This window comes from Doryrhamphus excisus, chromosome 17 (genome assembly GCF_030265055.1).
Source record: "Doryrhamphus excisus isolate RoL2022-K1 chromosome 17, RoL_Dexc_1.0, whole genome shotgun sequence".
Taxonomy (NCBI): Eukaryota; Metazoa; Chordata; class Actinopteri; order Syngnathiformes; family Syngnathidae; genus Doryrhamphus; species Doryrhamphus excisus.
Window position 1 is genome coordinate 2,142,343 of NC_080482.1, and position 22,314 is coordinate 2,164,656.

At 39.1% G+C, this 22,314-nt stretch overlaps 1 protein-coding gene across 2 annotated transcripts; it reads right to left on the bottom strand.

Annotated features, from left to right (window-relative positions):
• Positions 1–204: 204 nt before the first annotated feature.
• Positions 205–20,072, bottom strand: rspo3 (R-spondin 3). Of its 2 annotated transcripts, none has more exons than XM_058054024.1 (6): positions 19,392–20,072; positions 13,721–13,894; positions 13,256–13,399; positions 12,072–12,218; positions 11,220–11,405; positions 205–1,508 (listed from the first exon to the last, which is right to left on the bottom strand). In XM_058054024.1, exons 1-6 carry the CDS (start codon positions 19,489–19,491, stop codon positions 1,315–1,317), a joined length of 945 nt encoding a protein of 314 aa, XP_057910007.1. In that variant the 5' UTR covers positions 19,492–20,072; the 3' UTR covers positions 205–1,314. The 2 variants fall into 2 exon arrangements, with proteins under 2 accessions (XP_057910007.1, XP_057910005.1); XM_058054022.1 differs by having other exon boundaries at positions 206–1,508; positions 13,721–13,915.
• Positions 20,073–22,314: the final 2,242 nt, after the last annotated feature.

Below are 22,314 nucleotides of genomic sequence, written 5' to 3' on the forward strand. Positions count from 1 at the left end.
ATTGATGTTTTAAAAGATATACTTGCTCAATATAATTAACCTGTAGTTTATTAGACTGATTGATGGACTCCTTTAATGGCAAATACTGCATTTCCTGAACAAAATGCCAATAATTACAATATGAAAATACAATTAAATGACAAATCAGTTCTATGAATACTGTATCTAACACAATAATGAAACTATTTCAATGTTCCTTGATCATATCCAACTCAAATGTCCCCACAATAGCCAAGATATTAATCATTTTGCTTTTAATACAATAAATATGATACGTGAAAATAGTTTTTGACCACTTCCCTTTAATCAGGGATTGTTCTATGGCCATTTCTTATTAATACCAACTCTAAATATATACTACAAAGACAGAATAATCCCAATGCTTAACAAAAAAATGGCTTATTTTCCATAAATATAATTTTTTAATCTTAGAAGAAACTCTATCCATTTAACCAATCACGACAGTGGATTGTGTCACATGATTATCTCCCAGAATATGTAATGAGATGCGAGACAAAGAAGCTACAAATCCAATATAGTTTTATTTGACATACATGTGTTTGGATGCTTTGTTGAGCAGTTTCACCATTCACACAAAAATAAAAATATTGTGCTTGATGTATTGGATTTATCCTTCCGGATCAGAGCATGTGGTCTTAATGTGACCGAGTGGATTCTTTGGTGGAGCATGATAGATATACACGGGTCACTTTTACAGTGAAACAGTAAAGTTGTCACAAGTTGGCAAGATCAAACCCTCTTTTTTTTTTTTTTTTTATTAATTTTTTTGTCTTTATGAATTCGGCACCAAATAAAATAAAGTAGATGCTTCTAAAATCATGAACAAGAATAAACAAGTTCTACATAATGTTGCAAAATCTACATTCAAAATCCAAGAGCGCAACGTTGTACCACGGCTCTATTAAATAATATCAACAAGCAGGAAGCGTCGCCTCGGCTGCTTACTGCTACGCCACACTGACATTTCTCTTGTTCGTTAGTACCAGCAGCAGTCTCAGCAGCGTCTCTTTCCTTTTTTTTTTTTTTTTTTAAAGGAGACACAAGAGTCAGTGGTGGAAGTGAAGAAATAGTAGCTACACAGAAAATAAAACACTTTAAAGTCCAAAGCGGCCTAAGCCTTTTTAGGCCCCTTGTGCCCGTATCCCACTTGTGCATAAAGAGTTTATTCAAATCGTACCGGTAGCAGCGACACCCCCCACGGGGAGGACTTGAGAGGGATGGACAGTGGGTGCGTGTAACAGGAGACAGGAAGGGTTCGGGGGGAGGTGTTAGACTTCAAACGTGTCCACAGAGCTACTGTACGAGGCCCTCCTCGGGGGAGACGGAGTCCGGGTCGTGACCTCGGCGATGTCTGTGCTCTGTTTTGTTCCTGCTATCTTCACGCTCCCCCGCGTCTCGGGCTCGCTCTCGCTGTTGTCTCTTCTTACTTCGCACCTCTTGGTTGTCTTTGCGGTTGTTGTTGCGATTTTTCTTCTTCCTGGGTTCTCCTGGTGAAAGAGCAAATCAAAGTTATGGGTATGCCTTTGACACATCGACGCGTGAGGCAGCTTGAGTAACATAAAGAAGAACACATTTTCAAAAAAATCCCCCAAATTACCACTAAATACATTTCCAGTATTATTGGAATGTATTTAATATTAAAAAGTTTTTAAACTAAGGGTTCTTAGCGGGTTTCCAAATAAGTTGAACTTGTCCGTATCTTCATGTTCTTTGGCTTTCTGCAGTTAAGAGTATTCAAACTGAATTCCAGTGTTCACACTTCAGGTCATCTGGACTCGCCGGCAACATTTTTTAGCCATATTTTAGCTGTTTCAGATGTTATTATTTATTGTTTTTTGGGAGTTTCTGTGCTTTGTAGTTATTATGTCTTTTATTTATGATGCTCGCTTTGGTCCATGGGTTGTTTTAATGCACTTTAATGGACTACAAATACAACTAGATTAAACTGGATAGTCTTAATTTACCGAGTTAATAATGCTTCACACTGATTAATGCAATTATGTATTATTTTAGTTCTATTATTTTAGTTCTTATACTTCGGTACGAGGTATATTATTATTATTTATTATTATTATTTAATAAAAATAAAAATAAAAATAAAAATAAAAATAAAAATAAAAATAAAAATAAAAATAAAAATAAAAATAAAAATAAAAATAAAAATAAAAATAAAAATAAAAATAAAAATAAAAATAAAAAATTTAATTATTTTAGTTCTCGTACTTCGGTACGAGGTACATTATTATAAAAAAACAAGAAAACAAACAAAAAAAACCTTAAAATGTATTATGGAAAGCAGGAAGTGAACAAATGTAACAGTTACTGATTGTAAAAGTACCAGATGGAGGGGTAGCATTTAATAAGATTTGCTTCTTCCTACTCCTTTTGGACATGTGGAACTGTGAAATATTATTGTAACGTAAATATTATTCTAATATAGTTAATACCTATCCAAGCTAATGATTTTGGATCTCATTAGATTGTGTAGGTGTAGCTTTTCATATACAATACAAAATATGCACGTGTGCGACTATAAAAACATAAAAAAGCTTACCAATAATATAGAAGGCACTTTCACGTCATTCTACATTTAGCCACTAGATGTCAGTGTTTAACAACATCAATTCCCTCGCCGGCACTCATCAGCTGTTGCTGCCCCCCCGCCCCAGTGGGGATGAGCAGACCATTGTCCAAAATAGAAAACCTTTAAATAAACCACTCCAAGTATCTGTTCTTGCAACATATCATAAACAATACCAAGAGTTTTGGTATGCTGAAAGTTTATCTCTGCTTGAGCTACAGTTCTTGGTGATAATAACAAGATCCACCCTCAGGGAGCTTGGAGACAGGACCTGCGAGCGAACACAGAGGCCCTTTTTCCTGTTGTTGTGCTGCCGCTGTTCATGTGTGAGCGGCATGGAGCAGCACTGCCTGCCGGGCCGCTTTGGGGGATTGTGAAACTGCTGAAGTCGGCAGTAGGCACGGCGTACGCGGGGAAGAGCGCGAAAGGGAGATAAAGGGAGAGACAGAATGAGATTTCTCTCTGTCTCCCCCTTGTCCGCTATGTTTGACCCCCTACGCACATCCACTCCTTTCCGCCTGCTCATTAATCAGCTTTGTCCTCTTGCTGGACCGGGGAGAGCTCACCTCGTGACCCCTGCTTCGAGGCGTCCATCACACCCTCAAGCTAGCAACACGGGCTACCTGCGTATTATTCCAAGGGCCAATTAAAAAATGAGCTGCGACAAGGTGATTACATATTGGTAATGGTAATGGTAATGGTAATGGTTTTATTTCATTTGAACATGCATCAGATTACAATTGAGTGCATCCCATAATCAGTTCCCAGTTCCACATGTCCAAAAGGAGTAGGAAGAAGCAAAGCTTATTAAATCCTACCCCTCCATCTGGTACTTTTACAATCAGTAACTGTTACATTTGTTCACTTCCTGCTTTCCATAATACAGTTTAAGTTTTTTTTTTGTTTTTTTTAAATAATGTACCTCGTACTGAAATACAAGAACTAAAATAATATTTTATTTTTATTTTTATTTTTATTTTTATTTTTATTTTTATTTTTATTTTTATTTTTATTTTTATTTTTATTTTTATTTTTATTTTTATTTTTATTTTTATTTTTATTTTTATTTTTATTTTTATTTTTATTTTTATTTTTATTTTTATTTTTATTTTTATTTTTATTTTTATTTTTATTTTTATTTTTTACAAATACCACTCAATACAGCGTCAATAAAATTAGTATATTTGTTAAGGTGCGTTATTTTTAAATAATAATTATTATAATTTAAAGTACGTTGTGCAGTGATGCTGGGGTACAATTACATAATCATGTGGTATTTCCATGCCATACCTTGTACTAATGATACACAGTTGCCGGTTCTTTACTCACTGTTAACACTTTTAGCGGAATATTATGAGCTCAGAGCAGTTTGACGTTCCTTAGTATCTTTTTAAAAAAAATATTTTTAACTGTTTTGCAACAATGATGAATGTGATTCCATTCTAATGTATTTCTATGACAGTATAAAGTAAGATACACGAGTGCAAGGATGGATGGATAGACGCATGGATGGAAGCACTGTAATCGGGTGCACTGACTCATTGAGGGTCTGCCCCCGGTCCTCTATAAACACAGGAAGTCCCCTTCGCTCTCATTGTTTTTCCTCTCCTGACACCATAACTATTTACAAGTTGGCTGGATTAGTCATACTGTAGGCTTTTTGTGGAGCCGGAGGAGAAACCTAATCCATGCCAGGTTGAGATGATTAGGAGAGTGTTTATCAAAACCAACATGCATTTGCTTTGTAGGAAACTGTTTCTGATGAGCTTGTTATAAACTGTGTTCGGACAAGTGTGTAATGGGCCTCCGGTGACACACCTTTTTGGGGGTCGACAGACACTCAGCACGTTCCTCGTAGCCAGGTTTTAATAAGTCGCGCTGGCAAGACTGTGGAGCGAGCCGATGATGCAATACAACGTTCTACCGCTATTCTGAACTGGCCGTGGTTAAACGGCTCCATCGGCTGTAAGTCATGGAAGATATATCGTACGGTAAAACCTCAATAGTGGGAGATCTCCACCTCTCACCGAAAGCCAAAATATTCTGAGGTATTGAGGTCTTCCGTACTCTGTGTGTATGCTACTGTCCCCGCCTCCACCCACATAGACAAAGACAGACTAAAGGGCTCACTCGTTCATTTTAATTTATTGTGTAATTAATTATTATTTATTACAATCCCAGGCCCAGGAGTGAGCAAGAAATCTTGTCAGGTTTCAACAACTAATAAATACAAGCAGGGGCGTCACTAGGTTCTGAAGACACGGGGGGCTTAGCCCCCCTGGAGATGCACAAGATATGAATGAATGTAGTAGACATTCAAAAAAATCCAAAAAACAAATAATGAACAAGAATCGGGATATAACTTTCTCACTTTTGGACAGATTTAGTAAAGATACTAAATTGTTTTAGGCCACCATTAAATGTACACAAGTACACACAATCTACACTGCAAAACCGCTGGACAGTGATCAATGATATAATAATTAATTAATTAGTCTATTATTATTACTATCATCACTATTCTTCTGGCTTGCTTATTAGCCTGGTTTTGCCCTATTATATGAAATTTGTGAGATTTTTTTTGTAAAAAAAAATCAATAAAAAAATCAATAAAAAATCAAAAGAAAATCAATAATATATATAAAATTATTTAGGGGGCCTTAAGAACATTTAAGGGGGGCTAAAGTCCCCCTAAAATAGACCTAATGACGCCACTAAAAACAAGTTAAATAACCCCAATAATTACATGAAGTACAATATGAATGATTAAGTAGAAGTGTTCTTATATACTGTATGTGCCTTACACACATACATACATACACACACACACACATACATACACACACGCATACACACTGTGTATTATTGGTGACATGGCCTCTGTGGCAGGCATTCTGACGTCCATAGAGATTTTGGCGGGAGCCATGGTGGGATTAAAGTGGAATGGCTGCTCCAAGACTGCCAGAATGTCATGATGAAGTACAGTGTGTGTGTGTGTGTGTGTGTGTCCTGGTTAGTTTAAAAGTACAGTATAGCATGTGTACACAGGTACAGGTACATAAGCTCCCCATATCCAATACAAGATCTGTAACTAAAAGACATAAATGTCCAAGAAGCACGTTTATCACCAAACATGTATTTTGTATTTAACAGAACTCGGCTATGCGTTCTAGATGTTTCCGAAATCGCGTCCGGTTGATTTAGTTGCATGAAACGGCGTGGTCATGTTGTGTGTGTGTGTTTGGAGTGAAAAGGTTAAAGGGGGCAGGCACACAGTCTCTCCGGCTACAGAGATACAGAGGGGTGAACAGCAGGTCGATCGAAGGACAAATTAGGCCGCATTAACTTGAGAGAGATGGCAGCGGATGAGGAAGTCTATGTAAACATTCCCAATCTTGAGCTGTGGATAACACCCAGGCAGAGCCAACTTTCTCTCTTGTTCCTCTAAAGAGGACAGTCGACCACATCCAACTGGAAGGCATTTTGGAGTACTACTTGGACTACTTGGACTACTTGACAATGGGCTCTATTTAGACCAATAGATAGTGGTCAATTTGTCATAAAGAATCCTAAGACCAGTCCTTTTGTAGACTAGACCAGTAAGACGTGGGGTCCCACTGACTTTGGTAATGGTAATGGTAATGGTAATGGTAATGGTAATGGTAATGGTAATGGTAATGGTAATGGTAATTGTAATGGTAATGGTCTTATTTAATTTGAACATGCATCAGATTACAATTGAGTGCATCCCATAATCAGTTCCCAGTTCCATATGTCCAAAAGGAGTAGGAAGAAGCACAGCTTATTAAATCCTACCCCTCCATCTGGTACTTTTACAATCACTAACTGTTACATTTGTTCACTTCCTGCTTTCCATAATACATTTTAAGTTTTTTTTGTTTGTTTTTTTGTTTGTTTTTTTAAATAATGTACCTCGTACCGAAGTACGAGAACTAAAATAATAGAACTAAAATAATACATAATTTTATTAATCAGTGTGAAGCATTATTAACTCGGTAAATTAAGACTATCCAGTTTAATCTAGTTGTATTTGTAGTCCATTAAAGTGCATTAAAACAACCCATTCTTTGGTAAGAATATGAATATTATGCCAAAACTCACTCTGCGGCGACCTGTATTTATTTTGAAAAAAAAAAAAAACCCCTGCCACCAGTTTGACGAATAGTCACAAACTTTGGTGGGGATGTCTGTCATAACAGGACGCACATAAAAGTCTCAAGAACCCATGTTCAAAAATGAACAGGAAGTTGGCTAATTTTGTTTGGAATGGTCATTTTGAGCAAAAACCAGGGCTTGTGCTCCGATAGGGATTCTGACAAAATGATCCTAAATAAAAAAATCACAGCTCAAATTCGAATGAATTTTGTTTTAGCTTTAGCTAGGATGTCGGCAGGGCACGGTGACAAAGTTTGATGGTCGGTCTGATGAAGAAAAATGTCAATAACTCAGATCCAGTAGGTCAGATCATCATCAAAATTGGTACCCTGAAGTCATGCTCAGTATAAAACGAGGTCGTACCAACCAAGAACTGTTGACTGTTAATTTTTATGTTGTTTTTTGTTAGTATGTTAGACTTTGGCACAGTATAAATACTTGTTTTAAAGTTGTTCTTTACAGTATTGTACTGTGTACCAGCATTGCTCTTGTACTGCCTTCTATTTCTACTACTCTCCCCATTGCTGTGTACTCCCAACTGAGAAGCTCAGCTGACTGGTGGTTTCCTACACTTCTGACTGTTTTTCATTGAGGTGCTCATGATTCTGCAACCCCCCCCCCCCCCACCTAATCCAAGACAAATTCAAACCAACTGTAGAAGCAGCACGGTGAAACAAGATGAAGATACGACATTACTGGAGGATGCGGAGGCGTAACGCGATTTGAGGGGGAGGAGAACACAAATTGAGAAAGTGGAGTGGAGAAGGAGGATGTATCAGTGTCTAAGGGCTGCTGGAGGATTACCGAGGTCTCTCCGAGGTCAGAACACTGACCCCCTAGCGTGTGCAGAACGTAAACAATGCGGCAAAACAGATCATTAGGACCCATTCACCGCAGATCCTCTAAGAGCAAAGGCTACTGGGTAATCACGCCAGCGAGCAGAGATAAACACGGTACTTTCTTTATGTCACAACATACAAGCATCTTTTAAAATCATTTGTAATATTTTTAGTAAGCCTTCAGTGAGCCTTTCGTTGATTTTGAACAGTTGACTCCTGATCACTCGCTATCATACTTGAATAAAAAGCGGACAAAACAACAATAGCTAATTAAATTGGCTTACTAGAAGAGATCTACATCGAGAGCCAAAAGCATTATGGACATTTTTAAAAACAAACTCAAAAGTTTGGGATCACTTGGAAATGTTTTTGGCCAGTCTGAGATTTGACTTTTTCTTGGCAATCCTGCCATGAAGTCCAGCATCCTGAAGTCGCCGCTTCACTGTTGATACTGACACTGGTGTTTGACGGGTATTATTACTACTATTAGTACTATTAGTACTATTTAGTGCAGCTGCCAGGTGACGACTTTAAACTACACACTCTCAGATATTTGTGCATCGTTTTTATGTCCTTGTTAGACCCACTTTGTGCTGCTCTCTGAAGGGAGTAGTTAACAGCGTGGGAAGAGATTTTAGTTTTAGTTTAGATTTTTTTTAGATGGCTTTTCTAACAATCTATTAGCCTTATAAAATGATGAACAGCCATGATTAGCAGCCATACCAGGAGATTGATGCAGAGGACTGACAGTTGTTGACTTGAACTATATTAGGAAAGCAGGAAGTGAACAAATGTAATAGTTACTGATAGTAAAAGTACCAGATGGAGGGGTAGGATTTAATAAGCTTTTAAGAAGAAGCTTTTAAGAACTTTTAATAACTGATTATGGGACGCACTCAATTGTAATCTGATGCATGTTCAAATGAAATAAAACCATTACCATTACCATAGTAGGCCTCTATGCAAAAATGTACATCCTTCTTTGAAAATCATCTGATTCATTTTTATTGTTTGTGAAATGGATAAAAATGTTTGTGAAATGCAGGAAAATTGTTTTTTCTTTGGAAAACAAAGACATTTGCAAGTGATCCCAAACTTTTGAGCGGTAGTCTATGTCTTTGTCTTAAACTACACACTCTTAGATATTTGTCTTCTTGCACAGTTGTGCATCGTTTTTATGTCCTTGTTAGACCCAGTTTGTGCTGCTCTCTGAAGGGAGTAGTTAACAGCATGGTAAGAAATTTTAGTTTTAGTTTAGAGTTTTAGACTGGTTTTCGAATCATCTATTAGCCTTATAAAATGATGAACTTGGATTAGCAGCCATACCAGGAGATTGATGCAGAGGACTGACAGTTGTTGATAGTAGGCCTCTATGCAAAAATATACATCCTTCTTTGGAAATCATCTGATTCATTTTTATTGTTTGTGAAATGGATACAAATATTTGTGAAATGCAGGAAAATTTGTTTTTCTTTGTAAAACAAAGAAATTTGCAAGTTATCCCAAACTTTTGAGCGGCAGTCTATGTCTTTGTCTTAAACTACACACTCTCAGATATTAATCTTCTTGCACAGTTGTGCATCATTTTTATGTCCTTGTTAGACCCAGTTTGTGCTGGGGGTAGTTAACAGCATGGTAAGAAATTTAAAAAAATTAAGATAAATTTAAGATAAAAATGTTTGTGAAATGCAGGAATTTTTCTTTTTTTTTTGTAAAACAAAGAAATTTGCAAGTTATCCCAAACTTTTGAGCGGTAGTCTATGTCTTTGTCTTAAACTACACACTCTTATTTGTCTTCTTGCACAGTTGTGCGTCATTTTTATGTCCTTGTTAGACCTAGTTTCTGCTGGGAGTAGTTAACAGCATGGTAAGAAATTTTAAAATTCAAGATAAATTTAAGATCAAAATGTTTGTGAAATGCAGGAAAATTTGTTTTTCTTTGTAAAACAAAGAAATTTGCAAGTTATCCCAAACTTTTGAGTGGTAGTCTATGTCTTTGTCTTAAACTACACACTTAGATATTTGTCTTCTTGCGCAGTTGTGCATCGTTTTTATGTCCTTGTTAGACCCAGTTTGTGCTGGGAGTAGTTAACAGCATGGTAAGAAATTTAAAAAATTAAGATAAATTTAAGATAAAAATGTTTGTGAAATGCAGGAAAATGTGTTTTTCTTTGGAAAACAAACAAATTTGCAAATGATCCCAAACTTTTGAGCGGTAGTCTATGTCGTTATCGTCCTAAAATGCAGATCGCATATGTAAGAAACATCCAAAGTACAACATCCATGAGCCACAATAAAGTTCCATGCCCGATTCAGCTGACAGGCAGCATTAGCAGGGAGCTTACACGGGGGTCTCTGTTTTCTTTGGTGTGGCAGGGAGTGTGTGCAGGGGTTGAGGATGGCGAGCGAGGAACGGGGGGGGCGACAGAGTCCACATGTCGCAGTCCGTATTACAAATCACCCGGTTGACTCTTCACGAGTTATCACTGTGAGTGACGGCTGTGTTGTTATTTTAGCGATACAACGGTGGTTTGAGCGTGCCAGTAATAAGTTGTCTCACATGCTTGAAATGTGCAGGGGTTATCTGAAATTGTGTGTTGGTGTGTGTGTGTGTCTATTGGCAGCTGTGGGGATAAACCAATACTGATCCCCTGGTCGCCGCGTGCCTCCCTGGGGGAGGATGTTGATGTTGGGCTGGCTGTTTCTGCTCCAGAATGAACTCCTTTTTTTGCAGCATCACACACACACACACACACACACACGTGTTTGTTCTGTAAATGTGAGGCCCCAGGGGGGGCTGGATCTCGGCGGTCTGCGATCTGTCATTTAACACTACGGAGCTCAGACTAAAAAACAACCAGCTGTAGCCACCAAGCACCTTTGTAACCCGGGTGACACCCAACACAAAGTAGCCATCGATGATTGGGGATTAATATACAAACGGCATTTTCTCCCACAGAATTCCGTATTCACAAGGTAGGGAATCCTACTGTTTAAAAACGCAGCGAGATCTCGTGGGAATCACACAACATCCCCATTGCAACATCTCTCATGTGTGCCACCCCCCCTTCACTGTCCTCCCTCCAACCACAAAGACAATCCTTTGAGTAAACAGTCCTAGTCCTGAACGGAAGAAGGACTAGCTCTGATTGTACAAGCAGCGAGGTCTGGACTTCATAGAGAGGACAAACTTGGCCGTGCGCCCCAATTCCAGGCCCAAAAAAATGCGCGCCAGGTCAGCAGCAACAACTACAAGAGAGCAGTTTACTTTTGACGTTTTAATACTGGATGTGCACCCCTGATCAAATGTCAAGCCCGGTGGAAAAATGGCAAGAATTTACATTTTGGATGGTTGGATGGTCGGGAGGTTCTAGTTAGATCTACTAAATGTTATAGCAATTTTTTTGGAGTAAATAATTTAGTGAAAACAATCCTAAAACTGGAAAAGGCTGTTGAAGACCACAGCCTTGAGAGCCAAAATCTTTGCAAAAATATGGAAAAAAAATGTCATTTTCCACGATGGTGCACAGGCAAGTATATAAATCGATGGTTCTTCCTCTCGTTCTCGCGTTCTGCCTCATATTCATATCGTATTTGCTTACCTAAGCATTTTCTCCTCTTAACCAGGCACTCTTTGATTTCAGAGATCTCAGGACACGGTCTCCCAAAAGGCGACGGGTACTGCTGGACTTGGCGCGTGCGAGTCTCTTGGCCCCGCTTGAAGCCACAGGTTCTACCGGACCGGGAGCAGGGACTCCACTCGCTCCACTCAGCCACCTCGCAGTGCACTAAAATGAAAATAAGAATAATTATTTTGTAGTTGTAGTCCAACAGTACGACATTTTGCTGTTTTTTTTGCTGATGATGATACGTGCTAATTATTCTATTTGGTATATGGCATTCTTATCCAAATTCACAACAAACACAAGAAGCAGAAGTTTTCATGTTGTTTTCACCTCTAAACAGGCAAAATTTTACCCAATCTGATTGATTGACATGTTGCCAAACTTTGCTCACATGAAAAATGGTTGTGCATCCGAGCCAGATATAAATACCTGGAAATAAAAGCTGAAATGTTGCTCTGTGTTAGCATTGTTAGCATTTCTACACATGTATACTCAAAAGTTAGTGACATACGTATTCACATACGTCAACCATATTGGCATAGCAGTAGATACTAGATTTTGTACCTGGTAGCAGATACTACTACCAGGTATCAGCAGAAACACGTCAAGTAGGTAGCATGCAACGGAACGCATTGAAGGATGTGTGTCATGATTGAACAGTAAAGTTCTAGCACGGATTTGCACATTATAAAGTACTCATCCAGGAGCGTCCAGTGTGGAAAATAGTTCTGTTTCATAGTCATAACTAATATGAATGTAATGTAATGTCATTTGTATGATTTATTTGCAATTTCTCATGCCGTCCATGCAAACACTGGACTGACTGACCTTGCGGCACACACTGCATGAGTTTGTCATTGGGTTCATAGTCCTCTGGACAAACATGATGACATCTCCCATTGAGCAGGTACAGGCCCGGCCGGCACCGTGTACATATCTCGCTGTTTACGCATAGCTCACACTCTGCAGGGCACTCTGCAAATATGAAGGGTTAATGAATTCATTGAATTGTTTTTGCACCATTCTACGTTTTGCATGCTGGGAAGAATCATTCTTGTCCAATGACACTTTTTTTCTATTACAGTAGATTCCGACTTTTTTCTGAGGATACGCTCCGGGACCATCAGCAAATGGCGAAAATTCACACATAATTCAGACCCAAAGAAAATGTATGACCCACGCCCCCCCCCATCTCCAAACCCTCCTGGTGGCTTGATGTTGACATTCTCCTCTGATCTCTAATCAACATTTGCACTAAGATTGGTCCATGAGGACTAGGCAGCCCTTTATTTGGCAGGGTTCAATCATGAGTTCTCAAGGGAAAATTGGAAATTGCAGGAAGTCATTACTCGGTATAACAGTCTGACTCGCGGTATCGTCTTACAAAGAATACTAAACTCATCACACAGCAACTTAACACTTATATTCTGAAAGACTAGATGGGACAGATGAAGTTCTAGCTGATCTTTGAGCATAAACTGAGGCCCATCTGAACAGTCTGGTTGTGATTGATTCAACTCATCACACAGCAACTTAACACTTATGAATAAAAAATACCCTACAAATATGCAAACTACCATTGCGTTTAATTTAAAATGAAAACAAAATATTTTAAAGTTTTCTCATTATGTATCAGTTAAGCGGCGTAGAAAATTGATGGCACTGTAATGCAGCTTCTGTCCACTGGAGGGAACCAGAGGAGCCCAAAGGCCAGAGGGAGGCTGAAGTCACTGCAGTGCACTCACAGGCATCAATGAATGCGCTGCTCAGATTAAATGCATCGCGGGAATACTTGTATTGCTACATATTTGTACATTTCTCAGCCTTTTGAGTGTTAAGTGCTGTGTGATGAGTTTAGTGTTCTTTAAAATATGAGTCAGACTGTTTAATGGTCATACTGTTATATATATAATGATGTGATCTAGTAGATTGACAAGCTTGTCCTGATAGCTTGTGATCGGCTATTGCCAAAAAAAGAGCTACCGTTCTTGACCGATAAGGCGAGTACTCACTTGGAACACACTCCCTTTGTGTATCGCTGCGAACTAGCCCCTCAGGGCAGATCTCCTGGCACTTGCCCAGGTGAAGGTAGAACCCCGTCCGGCAGCGCGTGCAGAAGTTCTTGTTGAAGCAGGAATCGCACTCAGACCAGCACTCTTGACACAGAGACACAGAGCCACCAGCAATGTTTATTTAAATGGGACAAATCATTGTGTGTTTCTGCTGTGTTAAATATACACCGCGTCACTATGTGTGTGTCCGTGTGGACGAATCCCACTGGGGCTGCAGATATTGCACGCATCGGACGCATGATTTTTACAGCAACAAATGTTGTTCTAATTTCGTATACTGCTGTAAATGTAAACATTGTATCGTAAATAACTTGCAAATGCAGGTATGGATTAATGGTCCACCAAAATGCTTTACTGCTCAGATACTTTATGTCGTGCCTTCATTTAAAACAAGCAATAGCTTACTCATGCAGGTGTTTCTTTCTGGCGACCGTGTGCCGTAAAAGCCCGGCGGACAGGAAGTCATGCACACCCCGATCTGCTTCATCCCAATCCTCTCCAAATGCATGAAGAAGCGTGGCTTGCAGGAAAGGCAGCCATTGTAGTCGGAGCAGGTCAGACAGCCACCCTGCTGGCACCCTGAAGTCACACCAGAGAGCTCTGTTGACAAGAGTATTATTATTGTACAGATTAATTTCATATTAATGTTGGTATAATTAAAAAAGCGGGATGTAGTCCTGGAATAGCGGCCAGCGATGCCAACTTTATCACTGAATTTTTAATGTGTGATGGTAGGATGAGGGGTGGACTTGTCAAAGTGTTTGTGATGTCAAAATCCATCCTTATCCTCACGAGGGCCGCGGGGATGCATTCAAAGACTGATGGAATGATGAGTTCCATGAGACACAGAGGGAAAATAAATTAAATTCCCCCTCCCATTGTGTGCGGAAGTGGTACATCTTTGACTTCTTACTTTGTCCTTCTTGCCCACTCAGTTTAAAATAAAGAAATGGAGCTTGGTAGCATGCAATGTATAAAGTGTGTGACTGCATTTTTAAAAAGTGTGGAAGTGAAAACAGGGCTGTAATATTTTAAAGGGCGGCCACTGTATTTACCAGAAGTTCAATAGAAATTCAGATTCATTCATTCATTCATTTTCTACCGCTTTTCCTCATGAGGGTTGCGGGGGTGCTGGAGCCTATCCCAGCTGTCTTCGGGCGAGAGGCGGGGTACACCCTGGACTGGTGGCCAGCCAGCCAATCACAGGGCACATATAGACAAACGACCATTCACACTCACATTCATACCTATGGACAATTTGGAGTGGCTAATTAACCTAGCATGTTTTTGGAATGTGGGAGGAAACCGGAGTACCTGGAGACCCCCCCCCCCACTTGCTTTGGGAGAACATGCAAACTCCATACAGAGAATTGAACTTATTGTAAACATAAAGCTTGGAAAAAAAACACATTTGTGTTTTGAACAGCAGTTTCTGCAATCGGTAGTGTATGCTCTGACAACAATGAGGCATAGCTGGCAATGAATGTGCCACACAGGAGCAAAACACATGGATCTCGTAGTCTAACTCAATATCACAAATTGTTAATCGTGGTATCCAGAAGATTCAGTATCTATATGCCAAAAATATAATATACATTTTTCAATAAGCATCTTTATCTGGATATGAATTATTATATAATAGGTTCTTCTTTGCCTCAGCCCTGAACTCATTTCATGGAGATTGTGTGACAGTTGTGTAGAATCCTGTTAACCAACGGAGCGACAAAAACACAAACTATGATCAAAACCATTCCTCCCATTTCTCCACAGCGCCTCTTATTGTGATTGTTATTTTTATATTTTACAGTTGTGCTATTCACAAACACCGTATTGTATTATTGACTTTATTTACAGCTCATACATACATACTCGAGCTGTGTATAAAAATACTGTATGATCTGCCTTAGTGAAACATCCCAATACCTCCAATACCAACCTATGTTTGACGTCTGTGGTACGGTCCTCGTCACCGAAAACCGACTAGAACTTGGCTGACAGGACGAAGTGGGGGGTACGTCACCTTTATACAATTTTATGTAAAAATATCCAAACGAATACTTTGACTAATTATTCTGCCCCAGCTATCCAGTTTGAGCCTCAAACACAAATCCTTCAAACAATGGAGCATCGGATCTTGGCAGTAATGTTTACAATCATTCCTGTTCCGTGTGGTATGCCTTCCTCCTATAAACAGATCAGGTAGTTGCTTTGTAGCATATTGACATCGCTTTAAAACTTTAGTAGCTATTTTCCACATACTTTGACCAAGCGCCCAGTCGTTCATGCCCGGAATCACAGATGTTTGAAGGTGAAGAAATTTGGCTTTGCCCTCACCACCTTAGTTGTCTAACATACTGAGATGTTCACATATAACTAATCATAAATGGACAGCTAAATATAGCACATGAGTATAGACCAGGGGTGGGCAAACTACGGCCCGTGGGCCACATCCGGCCCGCCAAGTGTTTGAATACGGCCCGCCCAAAAGTATTTCATTTAAACTCAACATACAACCTGGCATCATGGCCTGAGCCAACCTTGTGATGGTTTTATCAATTTCGTTTTTTGACATGGTCTGTTGTTTTCAAAGTGCTCCTGAAAAAAGGGACACAAGCACATAATAATAATAATAATAATTATTATTATTATTAGATTATTATAATTATTATATTAATGCTAATTATTATATTAATTATATATAATATTATTGTTATATTTGCATATTTTACATAATAATAATATAATAATTATTATTTTAATTTTATTGTAATTATTATAATATTTTATTATTTTTAAAATATTTAAATATAAATATAAAATAATAAATAATAAATAATAATAGCAGATTGCGTGACAATTTTACAGATACAATAATACCAGGTGGACTGTTACGTGTAAAATATATAGTCTGCCCCCCCCCCCGTAAATTTTGTCATATCAATGCGGCCCGCGAGTCAAAAAGTTTGCCCACCCCTGGTATAGGCCTTTATGATACAGTCTCATGTCAGCACAACCATGACTTCTCATTAGGATGCACAGACCGGACACGGTCTTAGTCACTGCAGAGTAGCTGTGGACAGTTGACTGAATGGTCAGTGACATATTTGTCACTCTTAACCCCTTCTGTGTCTCTGAGGTCTGTACTCATTCACCCCAAATTCCAATATCTGTAATTGGGAACTATACAATCTGCGCAGACACCCCGCACGATGGATGAGTGGTGAGCATGTTGGCGACACAGTCAGGAAATCGAGAAGACCTGGGTTCCGTTCTCTGTTTCGGGGATCTCTGTATGGAGTTCAGATGTTCTCCCGTGGGTTTAATCCGGGGTGGTAATCCAAATTGTCCATCGGTATGAATGGATGTTATATCTGTCTATATGTGCCCTGCCATTGGCCGGCCACCAGTCCTGGGTGTACCCGCCTGAAGTCAGCGGGAACCCTACTGAGGATAAGTGGCATAGAAAACTGATATATTATGAACTATGCTATGCAGTGTTCTAACGGAAACTAAATCAGTGATATCAGTGCTGCCCACGATGTTGTATGACGGTGAATTAAAGTTTGTTGGTGGTCAGAGAGGTCGTAGGAATTAATTAGCAGCCATGTTTCCGCTAGACAATAACTATGCCACATGTTATTGTCTCCCTTGCATTCTATTCATTTTATTGTCTGGCCTAATATGAAATGGCTATAGAATATTTACTTATCATCTTGGAAATTGGGGGTATGTGGACCCCCCGGTTGGGAATCACTGTCTTTGAAGATGATTCGCTTCTTAACCGAGCAGTCTTCAACTCTTCCTGCTTAAGGACTCGGTAGGACAAAGTCAGTTCTGTCCTGATAGGAGTAGGACTGCTCTGATCCTAGCTAGTCTTTGAGCAGGAACTTGCATCAGTTCATTCTGAAAGACTAGATAGGACAGATAAAGTTCTAGCTGATCTTTGAGCATAAACTGAGGATCATCTGAACAGTCTGGTTGCGATTGATTCAACTCATCACACAGCAACTTAACACTTATAAATATAAAATACCCTAGAAATATGCAAACTACCATTGCGTTTAGTTTAAAATGAAAACAAAATATTTTAAAGTTTTCTCATTATGTATTTTGCCTGAGCATATTCACGGAATTTTTCAGTTTTTATGAAATTATGACGTTTTTTCTCACTGAGTCATAGTTTGGTCTCTGGTTTTAAGCCTTTAAAGGACACAGATTTAAAAGGTTTCATTGTATGTAACGATGCTGTACCTTCTTCCGTTTCAGTCTTTCGTAGCTGATTGGCTTTGAGACGTCACATGCTCCCTCAGACTCAAGTTTAAATGGTCAAATATAATTCCTTGAAGGACTCTGACCAAAGTATGAGCTGTGACTAACACTAAATATTTTTAACATTTTACCGAAATGTTTTTATTTTGGTTTTGTGAAATTCTCTGACTGAGGTGATGTCTGAACCAATTTCCAGACTTGGGGTTCATTCTGTAGAAAAGCTAGGCTCAGCTCTCAATAGCTGAGCTAAATTGCAATGAAGAGATCTGCCAAAAGCAAATGCAACCACAGGGCCCCCTGAAAACTCTTTTAATACAGGACATAGTTAACCCCGGAGGCGTTTTCCTCCCAAATTTCCTCTTTGGTGGTTGCAGAAAGTCCTTTTTTATTATGGACCGAGCAGATCAGGGCAAGATAATGAGACATAAAGAAAACGAGACATGTGTGGGGAGAAAATTCCGCCACAGGTGGCAGGGATAAAAACATCACTCCAGGTCTATTATTGTACTGTAGATCAGACGCAGTTTCTGCCACGCTGGCAGGGGATGCATGGAATATCCCAGTTATCAGCTCGTCTCGAACAGACTTATTCACATAACACATCTGGAGCCCCTCAGTGATAAAGTGGGTGTAGGAAGAATTGGAAAAATACACTATTGATTGTTGTTTTACAGCATGCTGGAAGGGGGCTAAAGAGATGAGACACATTGTTGGACCCCCGGGAGATGATTACATTCCACTACTTGCTCTTGAGTTGTAGCGGAGCCCATACTGGCATTCTTTTCATTGACTCTAATATTTGACTCATAAACAACATCAAGCTTTCACATTCTTGAAACTTTTTTTTACGTGTATAGCGAGAGATGTAAAACATTGCATAATGATCACACGGGCCTTATAACATCATTTCCCAGAAAGGGTTTTGAGTATACAGTCTTTATTTGAACTGACAGCACTAGTCAGGGCATGTCTACGGTCACTGGCTCGGCCCCGAGGGTGGCCCCCCTGGTTGTGGCCACTAGGGAGCGACTGGAACCAGGAGACCGAACACCATGAGCCTCCAACAAGTAAGTCACTCTTCATTCATTTTTTTTTTTTTTTGCGTTTTTCTGAAGCTTGAAGGACTGAAATGCAGCCAAATCAGAAGGTCTTGGAGCTTGTGAAATTAGTCACTAGTTAAAAGCTAATTAATAAAAAAAATATAAAATATTTTTTGAATTAATAAAAATTAAACAAGTGATTAGTTGTTTATAATAGTTTTTATAGACATAGACTTTCTTTATTGTCATTGCACAATAACACAGCAGTGAAATTGTCAACGAAATGTTGTTGCCTGGCTACCGCGTAATAATAAATAATAAATAATAAATAATAAATAATAAATAATAAATAATAAATAATAAATAATAAATAATAAATAATAAATAATAAATAATAAATAATAAATAATAAATAATAAATAATAAATAATAAATAATAAATAATAATTTATATTATAATAATAATTATAATTATATAATTATATTATTTTTAAGACATTACTCCTACTCATAAAAATTAATTGAATGATGTTATTGTTTTTATTTTAATTCATTCATTTTTCTCTTGTCCTCACTCGGGTCGCGGGGGTACGCTGGAGCCTACCCCAGCTAATTTTCGGCAAGAGTCGGAGTACACCCTGGACTGGTTGCAGGGCACATATGTATTATTATTTGAATCATATTTGATGTGTTTTGTACAGGATCTGGATTAAACCATGTGCGCCCCCTTTTTTGTGTGTGTGTGTGTGTGTGTGGACCCCACTCACGTTTGTGTTGCCGGTGCCTGGAGCTGCTGTGCTGCTGACATCCAGTGTAATCCATGCCGTGCAAGATGATCAAAACAAAGGAGATCAGTTGTAATTGCATAGTAGCCCAAAGGTGAGACGGCGCCAATGTCAATGTTCACCAAAAACACCAAGTGGGTCAAAAGACGTTTTTTCAGGGGCAGAGAATGGATGGTGGGTGTCTCCTCAGACAGAACGGGCCCCCCAACAGTGTGGTGATATGTGATGGTGAAAGTGCACAGTGGCCCAATGATGCCTGGGCCCCTTGGACTGTAACATCCTGCACGGAATCTTCATGCGTGCAAAGAACACCAAGAAGACGAAGCGTCAGGCATAGGTGAATATCCCCCCCCAAAGAAAAATCACCAATATCATTTGGTCAAAATGACTCTTAAGATATTATTTCCATGAGGAGAACTCCATGTGGCCTCTACTCCCTCTCCTGTATCCCGATGGAGACGCGCCGTGCGTCCTGGTGCTGGTGGCGCGCCGATGGGCTCCTCTTCACGGAGCATCAAACGTTCAAGCACCCGATAGGACGAATCGGCAATCAGCAAAAGTTGTTCGCTCGGTTGTTCGATCACCGTGGGTTCAAACTCGCACGTCCTCTTGAGGGCAGACAAATGGAATCTAAAAAGAACATCTTCGCACTTTCAGCGCTTTTCTGCTTTGCGTGCGGGAGTCATTCACTCCCCCTGCTCTCTCTCTCTCTCTCTCTCTCTCTCTCTCTTTCTCTCTCTCTCTTTCTCTCTCACCATATGAGCTCTAAAGTTTATTTAGAGGGCAAGCCCCCTGTGTCAGAGAGAGAGAGAGAGAGAGAGAGACGCTGTGGAGGGAGAGTTCTGCGAATGCATTTCAACCAGGTTTAGAGATGTTCCTGCAGCTTCTCTGGGGCTCCTGCCTCCCACTGCGCCTGACATTAAAGTGATGGCATAATTAGAAAGTGAAAGTAAAGAGAAAAAAAAATAATACTCCCCTGCCTTCTTTGCTCTTGATAGATCAGCTCTGTAGATTCTTTCTGTATTGTGTATTGAAATATCTAAGGTTTGAATATGCAAAATATTTTTTAAATGTATTTTTTGTTGCCCCAAATCCATAAACATTTAATTTAATTTAATTTAATTTAATTTAATTTAATTTAATTTAATTTAATTTAATTTAATTTAATTTTATTTTATTTTATTTTATTTTATTTTATTTTATTTTATTTTTTATTATATTATATTACACTCACTCCTAAACCAAAAACGTACATATAGGTACAGTATGTTCCCAAGATGTAAAAGTGTCATACGAGTACAAATGACTAACTGAAGGGACCACCCCACTGCTCGGCAATTTATTGTCTCCTAAAGCAGGCTGTCCTCATTTTTAATGAGAACACAGTGGAAAGTGGTTAGCATGATGGCCACACAGTCAGGAAGATCTGTGTTCGGATCTGTGTTGGGCATCCGTGTGTGCGTGTTCACTCCGGTTACTCTGGTTTCCTCCTTAATGTCCAAAACAATACAGTACATGTTAAGTTGATTGGAGACTAAGTTGTCAGTAGGCATGTCCAACCTCTTAGCTGGGATAGGCTCCAACAAAACCTTGTGACTCTTGTGAGGATTAAGTGGCGTAGAAAAAGACTGAATGAGAATCATCATAACAGCAACACATTCGTTCTCGTAGTCTCAGCAAAATGTTCAAATAATGCTATTTTTTAATACAGAGATAAAGAATAGAACATGTGTCACAAAACATGAAAGAAAAAATAAATAAGAAAAGATGTGCAAACAAATACACTAAATTAATGAATAAAAACCAAAAAAATCAACAATTATTGTTTTATTACATTTACATTTTACATGTCATTATAGCTCACAGCAATTTACAGTGCAGTCGTCCCTCGTTTATCACATACCTCGTTATTTAGTACCTGACCCGACCAGGATACATGAATTTCAAAGTAGGATTCAACATTAATAAACTGAATATTTTCATAGAGCATAGAAAACCTGTTCATGACATTTTACATACTGTAAGGTTTTAACATTATTAGAGCCCTGCAAAAACGAAATAACACCCCTATAGTCACCGTTGCACACTTTTTATTGCATGTTTACACAACAATGCGCAGGGACATAAGAGATGCTGCTAGCATAGCAAGCAACCTTTTTAATTGACTTATTCTAACATTAAGAAAGTGCTAGAAACGGAAGTGGGGAAGAAAAAACAGGTAAGAAAACAAAAACTTACCACTTCCACACGGTATGGGAGTATCACGAGCAATGACTGACTCGACTCGAGGTATTGTAATCCAAGGTAATGTCCCATGAATGTAGCATTACGGCCTTGGGACCAGAATATTCCATAAAACTTGTCTTTCAATATTTAGTAATATTTAGTAATATTTAGTATGTTGTTTTCCTCTCTCGCATTTGTTCCTATGGGGCTCTATTACATCCCTCTCATCCATCCATCCATCCATCCATCCATCCATCCATAGCCTCACTAGGGTCTCGCAGGTATATTCCATCCTCACGAGGGTCGTGGGGGTGCGTACACGCTGGACTGGTGGCCAGCCAATCACAGGGCACATATAGTCAAACAACCATTCACACTCACATTCATACCTATGGACAATTTGGAGTCGCTAATTAACCTAGCATGTTTTTGGAAAGTGAGAGGAAACCGGAGTACCCGGAAAAAAAAACCCACGCATGCACGGGGAGAACAGAGATTGCCGAGGGTGTGATTGAACTCGGGTCTCCTAGCTGTGAGGTCTGCGTGCTAACCACTCGACCACCGCGCAGCCCCTTCTCTGAAAATCATCTGATTAATTTTTAATTGTTTGTGAAATGGATACAAATGTTTGTGAAATGGAAAAAAAAATGTTTGTGAAATGCAGGAAAATTTGTTTTTC

Coding starts and splice junctions, on each gene's coding strand:
- rspo3 (XM_058054022.1), bottom strand. CDS start 19,491: ATGCAATTACAACTGATCTCCTTTGTTTTGATCATCTTGCACGGCATG. Junction 12,219..13,255: donor ACAAAGGGAGTGTGTTCCAA/GTGAGTACTCGC, acceptor TCATATTTGCAG/AGTGCCCTGCAGAGTGTGAG. Junction 11,406..12,071: donor CATGCAGTGTGTGCCGCAAG/GTCAGTCAGTCC, acceptor TTTTCATTTTAG/TGCACTGCGAGGTGGCTGAG.